The 20068-nt window shown below is 52.3% G+C and overlaps 1 protein-coding gene across 1 annotated transcript in view; it reads right to left on the reverse strand.

Moving 5' to 3' along the window:
- The window catches only part of CRISPLD2 (cysteine rich secretory protein LCCL domain containing 2), a 92810-nt gene extending 73101 nt beyond the window's left edge, over positions 1 to 19709 (reverse strand). Inside the window, exons 1-2 of the mRNA XM_010355623.2 lie at positions 19510 to 19709; positions 941 to 1254 (exon numbers count right to left, since the gene is read on the reverse strand). Coding sequence (XP_010353925.1) covers positions 941 to 1180 — 240 coding nt within the window. The 5' untranslated portion in view covers positions 1181 to 1254; positions 19510 to 19709. The remainder of the gene's footprint in view (positions 1 to 940; positions 1255 to 19509) is intronic.
- Positions 19710 to 20068: the final 359 nt, after the last annotated feature.

Below are 20068 nucleotides of genomic sequence, written 5' to 3' on the forward strand. Positions count from 1 at the left end.
GAAGACTATAGTCCATTTCCCTGTAGTTCTGGAAAACCAGCCAGGAAGGAAGTTTCCACACTGGAGCTTGGGGTCAAATAGCAGCATTCCCCAACCACACCTGGAGCACCCATCACAAGCACCCAGGAGGGTTGACCTTGGCTGCCTTCTGTCACCGTTAGCTCCTTTCCCGGTTAGCAAAGACTAGGGGTCGGAGAGGCAGGGTCAGTCTGTGCCGGGCCCTTCACAGCCTCAACTTACCTCACAGTCATGGCAACCATGCGAGGAAGGACTCTCAAAGTGGAAAGTGAGGCTTACACTGGCTAAGGAGAAGTCGAGGTCACGCAGCTAGCATGTGGCAGAGCTGAGATCAGCATCAGCAAAGCCCAGCCCTGGGCCCCTCCCCACTCTGCCTCCAGGTGGGAAGGGCTGAGAGCTGTGTTCCCAGTGGAGCTACCAAGAGTGACATGAAGGCAAGGAGGCAGGCTCTGCACGGGGAACCCATGTGTGTTGTTTTGGCAGAATGGTAAGAACAGAGCCAGAGCCAGACATGGTGGCTCATGCCTATAATCCTAGCACTTTGAGAGGCTGAGGCAGGAGGATTGCTTGAGCCTAGGAGTTCAAGACCAGTGTAGGCAACATGGCAAGACCCCCATCTCCACAAAATATTTAAAATGTAGCTGGGCCTGTAGTTCCAGCTACTTGGGAGGCTGAAGCAGGATCGCTTGACCCGGGAGTCTAAGGTTTCAGTGCACGATGATTGCGCCATTGCACTCCAGCCTCAGTGGCAGAGTGAGACCCTATCTCAAAACAAACGAACAGAACAGAACAGAGCCGGGATCCTCCCCTGCCAGAGGAGACCCTGAGCCAGCCACCACACATACTGGCTGGGGCACAGAGCAGGCTGGTGGCCTGGGCCCCACCCCCAGTGCCAGCCTCTGTGGCCGGAGCCGGCGCTCACCATGTACTCCATGTTGGAGGCCTGAGGCTGCACCTGGCCCCGAAGCTTGTTGTGCAGCATGAGGATCTCCTCCTTGTCCTCCCTGGGGATGGCTCTGCGGACCCGGGAGTGAGACTCGTTGTGCTGGTATTTGCTGAGCAGCTCCTCTAAGAGAGTGACGTTGGGCAGGAGGTAGCCTTGGGATCCGCAGACCAGGAACAGCAGCCCCAAGGGGATGACACCGCCCAGGACACAGCTCATGGCTCCACTCCTGCAGCAACTATGGGACTCACAGGACAGCCTGGGCTCCTGGGACAGAGCTGGGCGCTCGAGCTCTGAAAGAAAGCAGAGGGCGGTGGGAGAAGCCACATTAGTAGAAGCCGGTCACAGCGCTGGCTCGAGCAGCAAACGCAGCACACATGACTCTCTCCATTTTACAGATGTGGAAACTGAGGCCCACAGAAGCTAAACAAGCAAGGTGCCACAGACAGGAAGTGGTGGAGCTGGGATTTACGCCAAGGGTTTCCAGCGAGGCGAGCTGTCGGGATTCCAAAGAGGATAACCCAGAACAGTTCCTCCTGGACTCAAGTTTTCCTGGAGCGAGTCCCTGCATTTTCTAACTAGGAGTCAGCATCTCTTATTCATTCAGGATTCAGGTGAATCTCTGGCACAAATTAGCTTCTATCTCCTGCCCCAAGGGGATTGCTAAAGTCATGCTCCGTGAACCAACATTGAGAGCAAACTTCTAGTCCCTGCGAAGTCAGACTCAGTTTACCAAGAGTGGTTACATATGGCTCCTCTTATCGCGGCCCTCGCCCTGGGCCCCACCCGCACATCTGTCGCACACTAAGACACAGCTGCCCAGAACAAAGTCCAGCCAAGGCCTCCGCCTTTTGTTCCCTCAGAAAACCCTTCATAAGCACCTACGCAGGCCAGTCGTTTATGTTATTCCCAGTCACCATGACAACCCAGGAGGTCAGGCCGTTCTCATCCCCATTTTACAGATAAGAAAGCTGTGGCTTAGTGTGGCAACAAGACAAGCCCGAGGCCAGCCTCCTGGTAAGCAGAGACGCTGAGATCCGAAATGATGATTACAAAGGCCCAGAATTTTCCAGCAAGCTACCTTGGCTCCTCTGTCTCTGGGGGCCAACTACCTCCCCTCCATTATAGGGTCACGAACCGCAGACCTCCACCTCCTGGCTTCATCTGAAGAATGTATATTATTGGCCCAAGAAGACAAGGAAGGGCTTGAACAAGTGCGTCCACGCACAACCCTCCTCTCTGCTTTCCTCCCAGGGGAGAGTCTGGGCCACCCAGTCACCTCCATGGAGTGCCTTATTTTGTGCTGGACTCTGAGATGGAGACTGGGGATGTGAAGACAAAGAGGACTCTGTCCCTGGCCTCAAGGAGCTCACAGTTAGGTCGGGAAGATGGAGGAGGAAACCCACAGTCCCCACATAGCAGGACAAGGCTGACTCTAAAGACAGTGCCAGGCCCTCAGGGGCCAGAGGAAGCAGCTCTGTCTGGAGGGTTGGGTGGTGGCCGTGCCTCAAGCTGACCTATGGGAACTCCGTGGGGCTCAGTTCTTCACATGAGTCCTCCCTGGTTTTCACCCCCATAGCACCAACCAGGTGTTTACCGGTCAAGTTGGCTGGGACAGTGGCAGTGCAAGGTGGGCATCCTCGGGGTGGGGCAGGGGGGAGATGTAGATCAAGGCACAGAGGGGATGGACGGAGGCCAAGATGGGCATCCCAGGAAGCAGAAACGTTGGCACCAGGCGACAGAGGCTGAGCCAAAGAGCTATGGGAACGCTGAGGTTCCCATTCCTGACCCCTGGAAACTCTCCAGGGTCCTGACTGAGCCTGCGCCTCAGACAAAAATAGCCCCACGTGGAGAGGAGAGGCTTGGCTTGCTTTGCAGCAGGCCAGACGGGCTGCCCTCCTCTGAAGCCCAGCCTGGGGCCGCGCGGGGAGGACCTTTGCGCGCTCACTCATCCTGCTGGGAAGCAGACCAAGAATGCGGGACTTCTCAGGATCCCTGATCTTTCTCTCTCAGGTTAGTCACACCACCATATATGAGCATTTCCAGCTGTAGGCGGCCAGCCTCAAAGAAGAGACGCCAGAAAACTCTGACGCTGGCTGAGGTTGAGAGTGCGGTAATCGGCGTCACGGACGTCCCCCCGGTGTCATGACAATGCTCCGCTTGTTTTGCTCCACACTTGAGCCACGGGAGGAGCAGGGACCCCAAAGGCACGAAGCATAAACTGCTGATGCAACTCTGCTGTGAACCCATGAGATGAAGACCCCACTCTGGTCTAAATCACCGGCGGGCACCACTCAGATGGTTATCAGTAGGGGGACTGGTAAACACAGCATGCTTAGGGTTGGGGCAGGAGCACGTGGTGGAATATTACACAGCGGGCAAAAGGGAGGGCTGGGGCTGTGTGAGCATCGGCACAAAGAAATCTTGGTGTGGTGGTGACTTTAAAAAGCAAGTTGTAGAACATTATGCTAGTGCTACTATTTGTGCAAATTAAAAACATAAAACTATTTTGTATCATATATGGACATATATGTATATATACACATAAACATGTATGTTTGTGTACATGTGTGTGTATGTATATGGTGTGTATGTGTGTGTCATCAAACCGGGACTGAATTCAGAGCAAGTTCATGGTAGGGATTGACTCTGAAGTAGAGGATGAGTAGGGAGGAGAAAATGAGAGGTTTCATCTTTACCTTTAATATCTTATTTCAATTTTTTTTTTTTGAGACAGGGTCTCACTCTGTCACCCAGGCTAGAGTACAGTGGTGCAATCATGGCTAACTGCAGCCTGGACTTCCTGGGCTCAAGTGATCCTCCCACCTCAGCCTCCTGAGTAGCTGGGACTACAGGTATGTGCCACCACGCCAGGCTAATTTTTTGTTTATTTTTTGTAGAGATGGAGGTTTCACCATGTTGCCCAGGCTGGTCTTGAACTTCTAGGCTCAAGCAATCACCTATCTCAGCCTCCCAAAGTCCTGAGATTACAGGCAGGGGCCACTGTACCTGGCCCTTATTTCTATTTTTTAAATCTCAAGCAAATATGGCAAGATGCTGACATCTGTTCATGTAAGGTGAACAGGCAGAGTTGCCAGGAACTGTGAAATGGTGGCCACAGGAGGGCGTCTTCAGGGCCTCTGTGGTGGGCCTGTGCGTTGTACTTGTCTATTTTCTTTTCCTTTTTCTCTTTTTTTAAGTATTACAAGTTGAGTATCCCTCATCCGAAATGCTTGGGTCCAGAAGTGTTTCAGATTTTGGATTTTCCAGGTTTTGGCACATCTGCATGTACATAATGAGATCTCTTGGGGATAGGACCCAATCTAAACACAAAATTTGTTTATCTTTGAGATACACCTTATACCCATAGCCTGAAGGTAATTTTATCCAACATGTTAAAATAATTTTGTGCATGTAACAAAGTTTTCACTGTATTTTGACTGCAACCCATCACATGAGGTCAGGTGTGGAATTTTCCACATGTGGCTTCAGGGCAGTGCTGAAAAAGTTTTGGATTCTGAAGCATTTCGGATTTTGGATTGTCAGATTAGGGAGGGCCAACCTGCGCGTAACAAAATAAAACAAAATGCCAAAGCAAGAGAACAGGAGACAAATGCTGTTTTTAGATGAGTCCTCTGGCATGTCCTCCTGAGCCAGCGTGGGCTGCCCGGGAGAGCTGACTGGCCGCCTTCATTCTGAATGTGAAAAGGACCCCACAGCTCAGAGGCTGGTGCTTCTCTAAGGATTCCAAAGAGAAGTCATGAAGTCTCAGGTGAAGCTTTAGAGCTGGGAGAACCATGAGGTTTAGTGAAACCTCCACGTTGGAAGAGAACAGGAGGAAAAGAGGAGAGGAATGGAGGGGGGGTTCTCCAAGTGCCCTCATGTGCACCACAAAAGCCGCCAGCCTGGGACACACAGGCCTGCCATGCTGGGTGGCGTGCCAGTACTGCTGGCTCTGAAAGTGGTTGGGTCTGACTTCAGCCCAGAGGGCCTGGGGGTTGGTGGGTCCCTGCTTGGGAGGGGACGGGGCTCCTCCAGATCTGGATGGCTGCTGCTACATTTGGGGGGCAGGAGAACACAGGAGATTTTAAGCAGAAAAGGAACCATAGGCTGGGCCTGGTGGCCCACGCCTGAAATCCTAGCACTTTGGGAGGCCGAGGCAGGTGGATCACCTAAGAAGTTCGACACCAGACTGGCCAACATGGAGAAACCCCGTCTGTGCTAAAAATATAAAATTAGTCGGGCATGGTAGTGCATGCCTGTAATCCCAGCTACTTGGGAGGCCAAGGCAGGAGAATCACTTGAACCTGGGAGGTGGAGGTTGCAGTGAGCCGAGATCACGCCACTGCACTCTAGCCTGGGCGACAAGAGTGAAACTTCATCTCAAAAAAATAAAAAAAAGAAAAGTAACCATAAAAGGGCCAGAATCTCATTCCGGTTTGTACCCCCAGAGCCCAGTGCTGGGTGCACAGGAACAAGCACATAGCTATGGGTTGAGCTGGGTTTCTCCAAACTCACACATGGGAGCCCTAATGTCCAGGACCTCCAAATGCGATGTATTTGGAGACAGGGCCTTTGTGGAGGTGATTAAGGTAATGTGAGGCCATGAGGTTGGGCCCTAACCAAGCTGACCAGTGTCCTTACTAGAAGAGATTAGGACCGAGACATGCAGAGGATGACCACGTGAGGACACAGGGAGAAGACGCCATCTGCCAGCCACGGAGGGAGGCCCCAGGAGAAACCAGCCCAGCCAGCACCTTGATCTTAGACTTCTGGCCTCCAGAACTGTGGGAAACTAAATTCCCATTGTTTAAGTCTGTGGTACTTTGCTGTAGCCGGCTTAACAGACCAACACACATCAGATAACACATGGGTGGACAGGACTGTTTCCAAATATGCCCCTGGCTGTTGTAAAGAGGAGACACGAGGGAGGCAGACAGGCAAGTTAGGAGGCCGAGGCCAGGGTCCTGGCCGGAACCTGGTTGGTGCCATCTGCCAAAGCCACAAACCAATCGGCCGAGGCCCAGTTCACAGGGGCGGTGCCCGGCAGCCCTGGCCCACACCGCCCATTCTACCCCACTGCTGAGACAGCTCAGTCAGAACCGGGGCCGAAGCACTTCCGCCCCTTTTCCATTGACAATGAAAACACACAAACTCTTTCCAAATGGGACGGGACCTCCAAGTGCCCAGGCTGCCTGGGCTTGCCAACGTTAAGAAGGAGCTCACGCCAGCGACCCTCAGGGCGAAGGGGGCTGCCAGGGAAGACCTGCCCTGCGCCAGTTGCGGTGTGAGTGCCTGACCTCCGTGGCCTCCTCTCACCCTCCTGACTTTCCAGAGTCTGGGCTCCCTCACCCCCACTCTACAGATGAGGAGGCTGAAGTCTATGGAATTGAAGGAACCTGCCCAGGGTGAGCAGCAAGTCTGGAGCCAGAGCGCAGCTCTTCTAACCTCGAGGCCCAGGTGTGCCCTTGGCTTAGTGCCCTGCTGCCTCCCCCGGAGCAGGCTTCCCTCTGGATTTGAAAATCCCAAGCCCCTCCCCACCCATGCAGGGGGAAGGGGACTCCCAAACAAAACAACCGAATCTTGCCCTAAAGTTCTCTTCCACCCTCTTCTGCCTCTTGGGAAGGCTGCTGGGCTGGGGGAGCCAGGGCACAGGCCTCCCGGGTCACATGGTGCCTCTGTTGATGAGAAGGCACCAATGTGTCACCACCATGGGAGACGAAGGAGATCCTCGCATCATGGTGACATTCCACCAACACAAACACGACCCCCCACCATTGGTGCTGCCCACTTACCTTTGACCCAGATTTGATTAGCTGACCTCTGACCTTTGACCCCTGGCAGATGGATGCCCCCTGCAGAGTACCCTCCTAGCGTTCTAAAAGAGCCCATGCTTTGGTGGCTGCCTCGAGTGCACTTCGGTACCTGGGGAGTGAGGCTGCCACTCTAACTCTGCTCTTCTACCCCGATGCTCCCAGGAAGGGCCTGGGTGCATTCGTCACTCCTAGAGAGATGCCCCTGCATCCTGTCCGCTCGGCCACTCACTGATAATGAAATATCGCTGGGGACCACGGGACGACACAGCAGAAATGCTCTCTGGAAGATTTTGTTCTCTTTTGCCAGAGTTGCAAAACTGAGCCCATAAGACCACAAGTAAGATAACGGCTCCAAGACCTCATGAAAACACACCAGATTTCAGCACACAGCAGAGGCTGGGAGGGGAATGGACAGAGCATTCAGGTCCCAGGGTTAATGGTGAGACCCACGGCTGGCAAACCAAGTGACGGGAGCCACATTTCTCCCGCACTGCCCAGAGCTTTGAGATGCATTTGGACTCTAGCAGAGAGGCAACTGTTTTCAGTCCCATTTTACAGAAAGTGCAGCCGAGTCCGGGAGGCTGACATATAGGAGGCTGTGTGGCTAGTTTAAAGTGGAACCAAGACTTGAAATCAAACTTGCCAAAAGTTTGGGGGACTTTCAACACAGCTTGTTTGCACTATGAGCTCTCCAACCGCACCCCTCTACCCCGGCCAAGGCTTTGTGGACATTTAGGGGATCAGCAAACCATGTGTCCAAGTTTAGCGAGGGGTCTACCTGATGGTTATCTCTCGGGCGCCATCATACTCAACACTCAGAAGTGAGTGAGGGAGAGGGAGCTGGGCTGAAGCTCATTGCGTCATTGGCCTGTGCTGCAAGTGCCTTGTGTTTAGGAGAATCTGCCAGAAAGATGAATCTCGGGACTTAGCCTGTCAGCCTTCAGCATCTGGCCTGTGCCAAGCTCCCTGCTTTTGCACATGCTGTTCCCACAGCTCATCCCACGACCCCGACGTGCCCCGCTTCACTGGCCCAGGCTGGGGAGATGAATTCCTGCTCATTGCTAAGACTCAGTCCGAGGATCACGGCTTCCTAGAAACCTCCAGCATAATCACACTACAGACCTGCGGGTCTCGTTCACCACCGAAGTGTCGATGTGTAAGTCAGTGTTCGATAAATATTTACGAGATGACTGTGTGGCCCCCTCCTCCTCCCAGCTAGATCAGAAAAGCCATATAAGGACTCTGTCTGATTTGGGCTGCTTCTTTATTGACTGCAGCATGGGCTCTCGGGGAAGAGAGACCTGGGTTCATGTCTTGACCTTGCCCCTCACTGGCCCTTGACCTTGCTGAAGGCTGTGTGGTCTTGGACACAGCACTGAGCTTCTTGAGTCCACGTCTGTGGGTGGAGGGGAGTGACAGGCCTGTTATAATAATGAGGATGTGCCAGAGCCTCCAAAAATGCATCATTTGAAGGGATTTTAGTAGGCTGGAGTTAATAATGTGGAATGCTATGAAGAGACAATTCTCTCTTCATATTATTTCAAAGCCCACGTTTGCCTTAACAAAATCCAATGTTTAAAAATCTGGCTGGACATGGTGGCTCACACCTGTAATCCCAGAACTTTGGGAGGCCAAGGTGGGTGGATCACCTGAGGTCAGGAGTTCGAGACCAGCCTGGCTAACCTGGTGAAACCCCATCTTTACTAAAAGTACAAAACTTAGCCGGGTGTGGTGGTGCGTGCCTGTAGTTTCAGCTACTCAGGAGACTGAGGCAGGAGAATTGCTTGAATCTGGGAGGTGGAGGTTGCAGTGAGCTGAGATCGTGCCTCTGCACTCCAGTCTGGGTGACACAGCAAGACTCAAAAAATAAAACATTAAAAAATTAAAAAATTACAAAAATAAAAATCCTATTAGGCCAGGTGTGGTGACTCACATCTATAATCCCAGCACTTTGGGAGGTTGAGATGGGAGGATCACTTGAGCTCAGGAGTTTGAGACCAGCCTGGCCAACATGGTGAGTCCCTGTCTCTACTAAAAATAATAACAATAAAAAAATTAGCCAAGCATGGTGCCACATGCCTGTAGTACCAGCTACTCTGGGAGGGGCTGAGATGGGAGGACTGCTTGAGCCTGGGAGATGGAGACTGTAGATCGTGCTACTGCTTTCCAGCCTGGGCAACTCTTATCTCAAAAGAAAAACAGGAAAAAAAAAAATCTGTTAAATGTCCAGTGCTTGGGGGATGGCAGGGGGACCCTCTACAGAATTTGAAATGTATATTAGCTCAGTATATGCCTTGAGCCTTGGCCATTTTTCCTCAGATGTCCAATATGTCATGCGCCAGGTCTGGAGGATTCATGTCACCACCTGGCCAGGTGTCACCCATGCAAATGTATTTGGTGATTCATGCTGAGTTTATCCTGTCAGATGTCATTTTCTATCATGGAGCTCTGTCCTCTTCCATGGCTGGGTCTCAGCTGACTTGACAGGCCCATGGGCACCCCTGGCCCTGGGCTCCCCACCCAGGATTGTGGCTGCTCTGACTCTCAGCCTCCCTCGCTGGACCCCGAGCTTCTCAAGGGCTGGAACAGTGGTGGGATGGTAAATCATTCAACACCAGCTTCCAAAACAAAAACCAAGCAAAAACCACCCTGCTTTGCGGTGTTTGCCAATTCCCTCAGTGTAAATACTCCCACTGTGGCCAACTTCAAGCAACCAGTGTGAAGTCACTGAGCATGGAGGTTCTGAAAAGAGATCCCCAGAAGCACACAGTCATGCAGCCTTTCCATCACGCAGATCCCATAGAGCAGAGGCCACAGTAAAATGCAGGAAAAAAGTCAAAAATGATAGGTTTTAATTATTTATTACTTTCATTTTAAATAAAACTTTCTTTCTTTTTTTTTTTTTTTCTTTTTTAAGACAGAGTCTCACTCTGCAGCCCAGGCTGAGGCTGGAGTGCAATAGCGTGATCTCGGCTTACTGCAATCCCCACCACCTGGGTTCAGGCAATTCTCCTGCCTCAGCCTCCCGAGTAGTTGGGACTATAAGTGCACGCCACCACACCTGGCTAATTTTTGTATTTTTAGTAGAGACGGGGTTTCACCATATTGGTCAGGCTGGTCTTGAACTCCTGACCTCAGGTGATCCACCCACCTCGGCCTCCCACAGTGCTGGGATTACAGGCATGAGCCACTATGCCCGGCCTTTAAATATAACTTAACTGTAAGTTTTATAATGTGACGTTTAATGATGGTTGTGTTTAACTGGTTTGCAATCCTTGTGAAAATTTATTTTTTATTGATTTTTATTTGTTTGGAGGCAGGGTCTCATTACTACGCAGGCTGGAGTGCAGTGGTGCAATCATGGCTCACTGCAGCCTCAATCTCCCAGGCTCAAGTGATCCTCCCACCTCAGCCTCCCAAGTTGCTGGGACTACAGGTGTGCACCACGAGGCACAGTAAATTTTTTATTTATAGTAGAGACGGGGTTTCACTATGTTGCCCAGGCCAGTCTCGAACTCTGGAGCTCCAGCGATCCTCCCACCTTGGCCTCCCAAAGTGTTGGGATTACAGGTGTGAGCCACTAAGCTGGCCCTGAAAATGTAACTATCAGCTCTCGAGCTGGTATGAGCCAGTCCAAGCTGGCTGCAGTTCGCCATTGGCCGGCACTGAGCCTTGTTCAATCAGCTTTATGCCCCCAACAAATGTTCATCACCAAACCTACGCCATCGTGGGGTGAGGAAGGGGCTGCTGCAGGCATGGCCTGGGTCCTCTACTCCTGCCCTGCGCATTTCATGTGGTCCATGAACTGACGAGGTCACTGTGATAATAGCCCTATTTTACAGATCAGGAAACTGAGGCTCAAAAAAGATAAGCAACTTGCCTGTGGCCATACAGAAAGCCCGAGGACAATGTAGAATCATTCACCATGCCCCAGTCACTTACCAGTCCTGCCTTGTCCACACAGCGACTCTCCTACACGTCAGGGCAGTTCTGACCTGCGGCCCCGCACCACTCAGCTGAGGCCCATGGTCCACACGAGGGCAGCTGACCCCAGCAGCCTGGGGGTCGGGGTGTTCTCTAGGCTCTACTCTTCCTCAGAAGTATCAAAGGAGAACTCAGATCTAAGCAAGAGGCCAAGGGCAGATCAGAGTCATACCCACAAACCACCCAGAAATTCCAGGAATGAAGCCGTGGCTGGAAGGAGGGGTACTCTACTCCCCCGGCCTGTGTCTTTGGCAGAGCCCTTGACTGAGCAGAACATCCCGTTAGGAGCGCCTGGGTAAGCACCACACAGGGAACGGGGGCCCCTCTCCCCCACTCACTGCAGCCTGGCAGTTTTCCTTAAACCCTTCTTGGCAGGATTAAGGCCCGACCCAAGGGAGGCCACAGCCCAGCTCCAGCTCCTCTCCTAGCTGCTGCTGCACCACACTGAATTCCCCACCTCCCCAGGACAGCCAGCAGTCCACTCAGCTTAAAGGCGACACCAGCCCCACAAGGCACCTCTCCTCCTCTCCCCTCAACAAAAGATATACTCCTTTTGTTTTTTGATTTTTTTGAGACGGAGTCTTGTTCTGTCCCCAGGCTGGAGTGCAGTGGTACGGTCTCAGCTCACTGCAACCTCCACCTCCTGGGCTTAAGCGATTCTCTTGCCTTAGCCTCCCGAGTAGCTGGGACTACAGGCGCACACCACCACATCCAGCCAATTAACAAAATATATATTCTTATGGGATTTCTGAGACAATATGTCTGTATGCTTAATTGAGCAAAAAATCTATACAATGCTTTTCATTTTTTACATGCTATGCTAAGAATATACAAAATTCTGGACAAAAACAAAATAGTCATTCAACAAACTCTCATTTATTCTACTATGTGCAAAAAAAAAAGAAAAAAGAAAGAACTGAAAAGCAGGTGCATTCGATGCAAGCCAAGGTGATATACAAGAAAAGCCACTTTTAAGGGACCAGGGACCAGGTAATAAATTAATACATTCTTTAAAACCCTAGGACATAACTCCTGGGGCACCTTTCTCCCTTCTTGAAGATGTGTAGATGTTTCCCTGGAAACAATGTTCCCAGCAAAGCTTTAAAAGATAAACAGCAGGAGCCCTCCGTCTCCGAAGGGAAAGGAATTTTGGACTCCCAGAAGGCAATGCAGAAAGGCATAGAGAAGAATGGGCAGCTCTGGGTTTGAATTCCGCCTCCACCACATGGAGCTGGGCATGCCTCAACTTCCCCAAGCCTCCAATTCCTCACTCATGCATGAGGCCCTGAGTTTCCTCCATGGCTAGGGGAGAGAGGGTACCATGATTACCCAGGATCATGTTTATAAAGGTCCAGTGACAGAATCCCAGGAAATTCATGGTGTTTAATGATGTTTCTTTCCCTTCTCCTCCTGAGTAAATTCAGGGCCCCAGATCATCTCTGCACTGGGCTCCGAGCCTGGCAGCCTGGGCCAGTCTCCCTGCCTGAGAAGCGTGATTCACTGACAGGTGGCATCCGCAAAGGTGAGTGGAGAGCCGGCTGCGGAACCTCCACAGTGCTCTGCAGGTGAAAATCCCAGGAGTCCTTGGGATCTGCAAGTGAGTAAGACAGAATCTGCCCTCGGGACTGGGAGGAGACAGAGAGTAAACGTGGCAGCAGAGAGGTAAATACAGAAGGTGTGAGCAGGACAGCCCGGGGAAACGGCTGGCGAAGATGGGTAGAGGAGGGGGCAGAACCACTCTGGCTGGGGTAGACGGCAAGGTCCTGCTGAGCTCTTAAAGAAGGGGCACTGTAGGCCCCGTGCGGTGGTGCACGCCTGTAATCCCAGCACTGTGGGAGGCCGAAACGGGCAGATCACCTGAGGTCAGGAGTTTGAGACCAGCCTGGCCAACATGGTGAAACCCTGTCTCTACTAAAAATACAAAAATTAGCTGGGCGTGGTGGCACATGCCTGTAGTCCCAGCTACTTGGGAGGCTGAGGCAGGAGAATCGCTTGAACCCGGGAGGTGAAGGTTGCAACGAGCCGAGATCACACCACTGCACTCCAGCCTGGGCAACAGAGAGAGACTCCGTCTCAGAAAAAAGAAAAATAAAAAAGAAAGAAATAAAGAAAAAAGAAAGGGTGCTGCAGGCAGTAGGAAATGCAAGGACAAAGGCTCAGAGGGGGTCACAGTCGAGGCGTGACTGAGGACAGGCGAAAAGCCCGTGAGGCTGGGGAGGAATGGGGTCAGGAGGCGGCCAGGGCCAGGTCACGGTGAGGGGCCTTGAAGGCCACAGCAAAGACTCTTCGTTTTGCTCTAAATGCAAAGAAGGCCCTCGAAGGAAGGAAGTCAGGCGGTGACAGGGTCTGATTTGTGTCTTGAAAGCCTTGCAACACACAACATCACGGACAAACCCCGCAGACACGGTGCTCAACAAACAAAAGGGGCCAGACTCCAGTGATTCAACATGCATGGCTTCATTTAGGTCAAGTCCAAGCCAGGCAAACCCAGCCTGTGCCCTTAGAAGTCCGGAAATGACTACCCTTGGGGGGTGCGGGACCGTGAGAGGGGCCTGAGGGGCTTCTGGGAGCCAGCCAGGCTCTGCTGTGACGGGGGCTACGGCGCTTTGTGAAAATCTCTCTGCCAGCACAGGGATGGCTGTGCTCTCTTCCCTGGTATGTTAAGCATCAACAAGAAATTAAAAAAAAAAAAAAAAAAAAAAAATTTGCTGTTGCTCTGACCTCTGTTTGAAGACTGGATTAAGAGGGCGGGAGTGGTCCAAGGAGAGCACACCATTATTCAAGAGAAAATCCCGGGGCCTTTCCCTCAGGAGTCTCAGAGCTGAAACAGGCCTGGGGCCCTGGCTCAGCAGCCTTCAAAGTGAACTGCGATGTGTCAGGTCCCAGATAAAGTCCAGCTGGCGGTAGGGCCTCCCCCTTGGACCCGCACACGACTCTCCCAGACAGGGCCCAGTTCGTCTCAAGTCTGACAGAGTACTTTGTCCTGCAGTGCCAAGACCCAGCTGAAAATACCTTCTCAGTCCCAGGGCAGCCCCAGCCTCGCAGGTCCCAGGGAATAAACAGGGTCTTCCCTCCTGGGGAGAACGGACTGGCTGGGTGGGGGAGCAGGCCTGGGGCAGGAGAGGGACGGCAGGGAAGATGAACACACATCATAGAGGTGTCTTCAATGCCCTTGAGGAAACAGTTCACCCCTTCAGGGGTTATAAATACATGTGCGTAGCTGGCTCTTCCCAGGCACACACGGGCATGAAACGTGCTCTGAGGAAGGTGCCGGCATCCTCAGGACACTGGCTCAGGCCCCGGAGCATCGGGGAGTCACAGCCTCAGCACAGAGTGCCAAAGGGCTGAGTGTTCTGGAAGAAAGCCTTCCAAATATGCCAACAGCTTGTTCTCAAGGGGTCTCCCCGATTCTGGAGGGAGGTGGTCTTTCAGCTCTCAGGTCACTCGTGACTTCTTTCTGGTCACATCAGGCCCTATGATCAGAACCGTCCACATAGCTCAGCGTTGACCCCAGTAACCAGCTCTCCATGCCCCACATTTGTGCCAGGGCCCCAGGGCAAGCCTTCTTTAGCTTTCTAGGGCAGCAGTTCCCACAATTGAGGCTGCATCAGAAAGGGCTGGAGGCTTTGTTACAGCAGACTGCCAGCCCCACCCCAGAGTTTCTGATCCAGGTCTGCGGGGGAGCCTGAGAACCTGCATTTCTGTGAGTCCCCATGTGCTGCCAGGCCAGGAACCGACTTTTTTTTTGAAACAGGATCTCACTCTGTTGTTCAGGCTGCAGTGCAGCGGCGTGAACACTGCTCACCTGTAGCCTCAACCTCCTGGTCTCAAGTCTCCGACCTCCCAAGAAGCTGGAATTACAGGTGTGCACTACCACGCCTGGCTCATTTTTTTTTCTTCTTTTATTTTATGTATTTATTTATATTTATTTGTTTATTTATTTATTTGAGATAGAGTCTTGCTCTGTCACCCAGGCTGGAGTACAGTGTCATGATCTCAGCTCACTGCAACCTCTGCCTCCCAGGCTCAAGCGGTTCTCCTCCCTCAGTCTCCCAAGTAGCTGGATTACAGGTGTGCACCACCAGGCCTAGCTAATTTTTGTATTTCCAGTAGAAACAAGGTTTTGCCATGTTGGCCAGGCTGGTCTCGAACTCCCGACCTCAAGTGATCTGCCCCCCTTGGCCTCCCAAAGTGCTGGGATTACAGGTGTGTACCACTGCGCTCGGCCTTTCTTCCTTTATTTTGGAAACATGGAGAGGACAAGACACATTGAGAAGACACCAGCTAATTTTTAAATTTTTTGTAGAGACAGCATCTCACTATGTTGTACAAGCTGGACTCGAACTCCTGGGCTCAGGCAATCCACCCGCCTTAAACTCCCAAAGTGTTAAGGTTACAGGCGTGAGCCATGGCGCCTGGTTGCAGGCCCCCACTCTGAGAAGCACTTCTCTAAAGTACCTCTCAGTTCTCCTCCTTGGGGACCACTAGGTATGGGCTCTGCACACTTTGGGGGACACAGTTCATTCTAGAGTGAGCTGTTCTCAAGTGCAATGCCACCGTGTTACTTTCTGTTCATCTTGATGGTGCCCACTAAGCGGTACAGCTCATCACAACACCTGCAGGGCAGACCTTTGCCACCCTGAGCCTGACTCGTAGACTGCAGGCACACCAAACATTCTGCCATTCTCCAAAAGTCCCAGGCCCTTCTCCACCTCCAGGCCTTTGCACACACACGGTGCCTCTGCCTGGCACACCCTCGCCAACTCCCCACCCACCCACTATCATCTTCCCCGGCTCGCAAAACCCTGCCTGTTTCCTCTAGGAGTTATCAGACTCTTTTCAAGTCAGACTCAGAAGATGCCAGCTCCCAATCCTTACAGGGGTCCAGCTGAGTCTTTTCCCTATTCAAAAAAATTGGGGGTAGGGTCAGTTCCAGCTCCCTTGATTACAAGCAAAATGGGAGCATGACTTTTTTTCCTGGGATGTTGTCATTCTGTGCTCAAAATAAAACACGTTCCAGAAATTGGGATTGAAAATGTGGGATTTCATAATTTATAATTTTTTTAAAAATGATGGTCCGGAAATTGCACAATCCTCATCAGGACGTTTTTTTTTTTTTTTTCCCCTCTGACTCTGTGGTTTTTGTCTAAGCTGACGCACCACTCAAGACAATCAAAGACAAATCTCCCTCGGCTGGACCATGATGTCCTCGCAGCCTTGCAAGAGGGGTCTTTGTCCAAGAGTATCCGTCATTGCACAGCCTGGGGTAGAAGGCAGGGTGATGTCTCAGGATGCCCTGCCGGCTGCTGCTGTGACCCAGGTGGCATGCCAACACTGCCCACCAATGCCAACTGCCAGGGCTTCCCTGCACCCATGGAGAAGGCCAGCAACACATTCTGGAAAGACATGGCCTGAGTTGATACTTCAAGAAGAGAGTCAAAAAAGAGGCCACCGTCTCCTCAATAAGTTAAACATAAAGTTACCAGACGACCCAGCAATTCTTCCAAGGCAAACACTCAAGAGATGTGAAAACATACACCCACACAAAACCTTGTATGCAAATGTTCACAGCAGAAGCCTTCGTAAAAGCCAAAGGTGGATACAGCCCAGATTTCCTTGAGTGGAAGAGTGGATAAACAAAACGTGGTCTATTAATACAATGGAATATTACTCAGCCATAAAAAGGAATGAAGGTCCAGACACATAACAACATGGATGAACCTTGAAAACATGATGCTGAGTGAGAGGAGCCAGACACAAAAAGCCACACATTGTGTGATTCCATTTACATGGAATGTCCAGAATAAGCAAGTTCATACAGACAGAAAGGAGATTAGTGGCTGAGGGGAGGAGCATGGCGAATTATGCCTGATGGGTAGGGGGTTTCCTTATGGGATGAGAAAGCGTCCTGGAATTAGTGATGGTGGCTGCACAATACTGCAAAGGTACTAAATGCCACTGAATTGTACACTTCAAAATGGGTTAAATGGTAAATTTTATGTTTATGTGTATTTTTACCACAAAACATTTTTTCAGGAAAAAGAAAAACAGAACATGGCCCATCCTATTAACCACCACCCAGATCGGACTGTCCCTTGCCTGTCCCAGAACTCAGCCTGCTCTATTTAAGACTTTACAAGGTTCTCTGGGTCCCCGTCCCAGGAAGGTCTGAGCATCTGTTCCACTCAATGAACTGAAGACGAAGTGAAATAAATTATGCCCAGATTGAATTTTCCTTTCTTGACAAGCCATGGGCCCCTTTGAGAGATCTTGGGTTTGCACATCTGGGACTGATCAAAAACCAGCGCGTTTGCAAAAAAAAGAAAAAAGAAAAGAAAGAAAGAAAAAGCCTCCAGAGTCAGGCGCAGGCAGACATGCAGGCACCTCCCACACACAGCAAATGATGCTGGTGACAGAGGAAAGAAAAGTTCCAGTTCCCACAGGCCAAAGAGGTCAGTGCCCTGCCTCCAAAAACTTTCTGACCTCCAAAGACGTCAGAGGGTCCTGCCTCCAAAAACTTGGAAATGCAACCTACAAAGGGCCACACACTTAACTTGGGGTCTTTTGAGGGATGAAGTACAGAGGTTTTAAGGGACTCACAGTCTTCTTCCCTAGCTCAGCCTTCCAAGTCCAGCCAACTCTCCTCTCCAGGCTGGAGACAGGACTCTGAGAGCCAGCACTGATCTGGGTCCTGGGACAGGGCTCTCAGTACTTGTCAGCAGTGTTGAGTCCAAGCCCAGGGGCAGTTGATCCCCTTCCAGCCTCACCCCAGCCAGGACCAGGGACCCAGATCCCTGCCAACGTTAAGAAAAACTGCCACATGGCACAAAAAGCCCCAACTAGTAGCAAGCTCTGCCGTGACAGTCATGTGGCTGGTCATTAGATGGGCACCTTCCCCCAGAATCTGGCACAGGGCCCAGCTGGACAGCAGCTCTACCCCGCCCTGGCTGTGTCATGTTGGGCACACACCTTAATAATTCCGAGCCTCGACTTACTCCTTGTAAAAAGTGCCCAGCTCATAGAGCAGGCAGTGAGCTCCTCCACGGAAACCCTGGGCATGTCTGGTCTGTACTAAGCATCATGTAAATGTCAGCTGCTTGTATTATTACAAATGGCATTATTACTATTCCTACTCTTACATCTTGAGAGACTGTAAAAATCAAAATCACCCTCTTGGTTTCTCCTCCCTGGGTACATTGTCCAGTGGTTTTACCTGGAGTCCCTCTAAGACAAAACATCACCTGTGTGAAGGTCAGGTTCACAGGTGGAGTTGGCAGTGGGCAGAGAAGTGTCTTAAAGAAAGCAGGGTCAAGAGTGCAGATAGGACCCACCTGGGGGTGATAGCTTTCCATACTAGCTGCGGGATCTTAGGCAAGCACTTCACCTTGCTGAGCCTCAGTTTCCTCAGCTGTGAAGTGGGCATCGAGAGATCTACTGCCCAGGAGTGTTGCAGCGATGCTAATACAAGTAAAGTGCGTGGTACAGACTGCGTGCCTGCCACACGGGCAACACAGTCCCACACCCGCTCCTTTTCCTGAGTGGAAACAGCCAGATCCGGGCAGAAGCAGAAAATCAGGTGCATATAACCCAAGGAGTCCTGGGACAGCCAACAGTCACAGCTCATGGCCTCAGTCTACTGGAAAGGGCCACACCCCGGTCCTGTTCTGCAGGCTGTCTTCACTGTCAGACTCCAGACCCTGGATGGGGAAAGCAGGCACACCCCATTCTACCGGGACAAGGGGTCCAAAGGCCCAAAGGGGAAACTCACAACCCCACTCTCAGCTGCAAGGCAAGCCAGGCATTTGCACGGGTTCCCGGCTGCTTCTCTCAGCCAGGGCAGCAACTCACATTTTGGCTGAGAGACGCCCAATTCCAGTTGAGGAGCAGGCATCAGCGAAGTCCTCCCTGGCTTGTCCACCAGCTCAGCCTTAGCAAGGGAGGCTCTGGGTCTGCAGCACATGAGAGACTAACCCTGGCTCTGTCCACATGGGACGACTGATGTCCCCCACACTCCAGAGTGAGCCCTCAGCTTCCACGGTAACTCTCCCCACGCAGGAGTTATGCAGGTGCCTGCTCTGGCTAAAGAAACCCAGAAACGTGTTCCCCCAAACTGCAGAACCCTGACATGGCCCCAAGTCTCTACACATCCATTTGAAGCTCTGGAGACAGACAGAGCTGGGTTCCAGCCCTGGCTCTGCCTGGACAACTTACTTCACCTCTCTGACCCTCAGCATCTTCATCTGAAATATGGGAAGAAGTCTACCTTGCAAATGAAATCATAGAGGGGCGTGGCAGCAAACGGCAGCTGAATGCATATGCCACTAGATCACCCTGTTCCTCCAGACATGAGTAGGACACATTCTAATGCCTGCCACATCCATGCCATCAGCTTCCCAGTTATTGATACCCACTACGAACACAGGAATGCAACAAATGCTAGCGCTCCACAAGGAAGGCAAGAGAGTAAACAGCCCCCAAGTAGCAGCATTCTGCACTCAGATCGCGTTGAAGCCCGGCTCTTTGGAGTCCTGGCTGCGAGGTCCTGGGCAAATGAGTTGTCTTCGCTGAGCCTCAGTTTCTCCATCTGCAAAAGGGCCTGTCGCAAAGCTATGTTCGGCGATGCAAGCAGAGCACTCAGTGTGGTGCCCTCACACAGTCAGCCCTGCGAGGTGGCATCTATTCTAGTTATTCCAGCTTCTGGGGAGGGTAACCGTTTGCAAAAGGGAGAGGCATGGAAGTCACACTTACCTCCGCAGGGTTCCAATCACCAGCTCGCTGGCGTCTCCCGCGTCGAGCAGCGGTAGCAGCGGCGACAGCGCAGGCACAGCAGGCACAGCGGGCACAGCAAGCAGACAGCTCAAAGGGGGCGGCTGGAGACGCCCTGGGATGCGAGTGGGTGCCGGGGCTCAGCGCACCGCCTCTTGTAGGCTGCCAGGAGCACGGAGGCCACGCCCCCAGGTGGCTGGCGGCGCTGGTAGGACCGATCAGCACCGGCCCCGCCCCCGGCCCCGCCCCGCAGGCTCAGCTGGCTGAAGGAGGCGGGGGGGGGGGCTGAGGCGGGGGGGGGGGGCTGAGGCGGGGGGGGGCTGAGGCGGGGGGGGGGGGGGCTGAGGCGCGGGCGCCGGGTGGGCGAAGAAGGCGGGGCCGCTGGCCTCCAGGGCCAGCTAGGGACAAGGAGACGCTCAGCTTCCTCGCCACTGGCCGCACAAGTATAGTTTTCATTGAGCGCTTACTATGCGCCTGGCGCGGTGCCAAGCGCTTTCCACAAGGGGCTTGCAAATTTACCAACCCCAACTCTCTGCAGCTC

This window comes from Rhinopithecus roxellana, chromosome 20, assembly GCF_007565055.1.
Source record: "Rhinopithecus roxellana isolate Shanxi Qingling chromosome 20, ASM756505v1, whole genome shotgun sequence".
NCBI lineage: Eukaryota > Metazoa > Chordata > Mammalia > Primates > Cercopithecidae > Rhinopithecus > Rhinopithecus roxellana.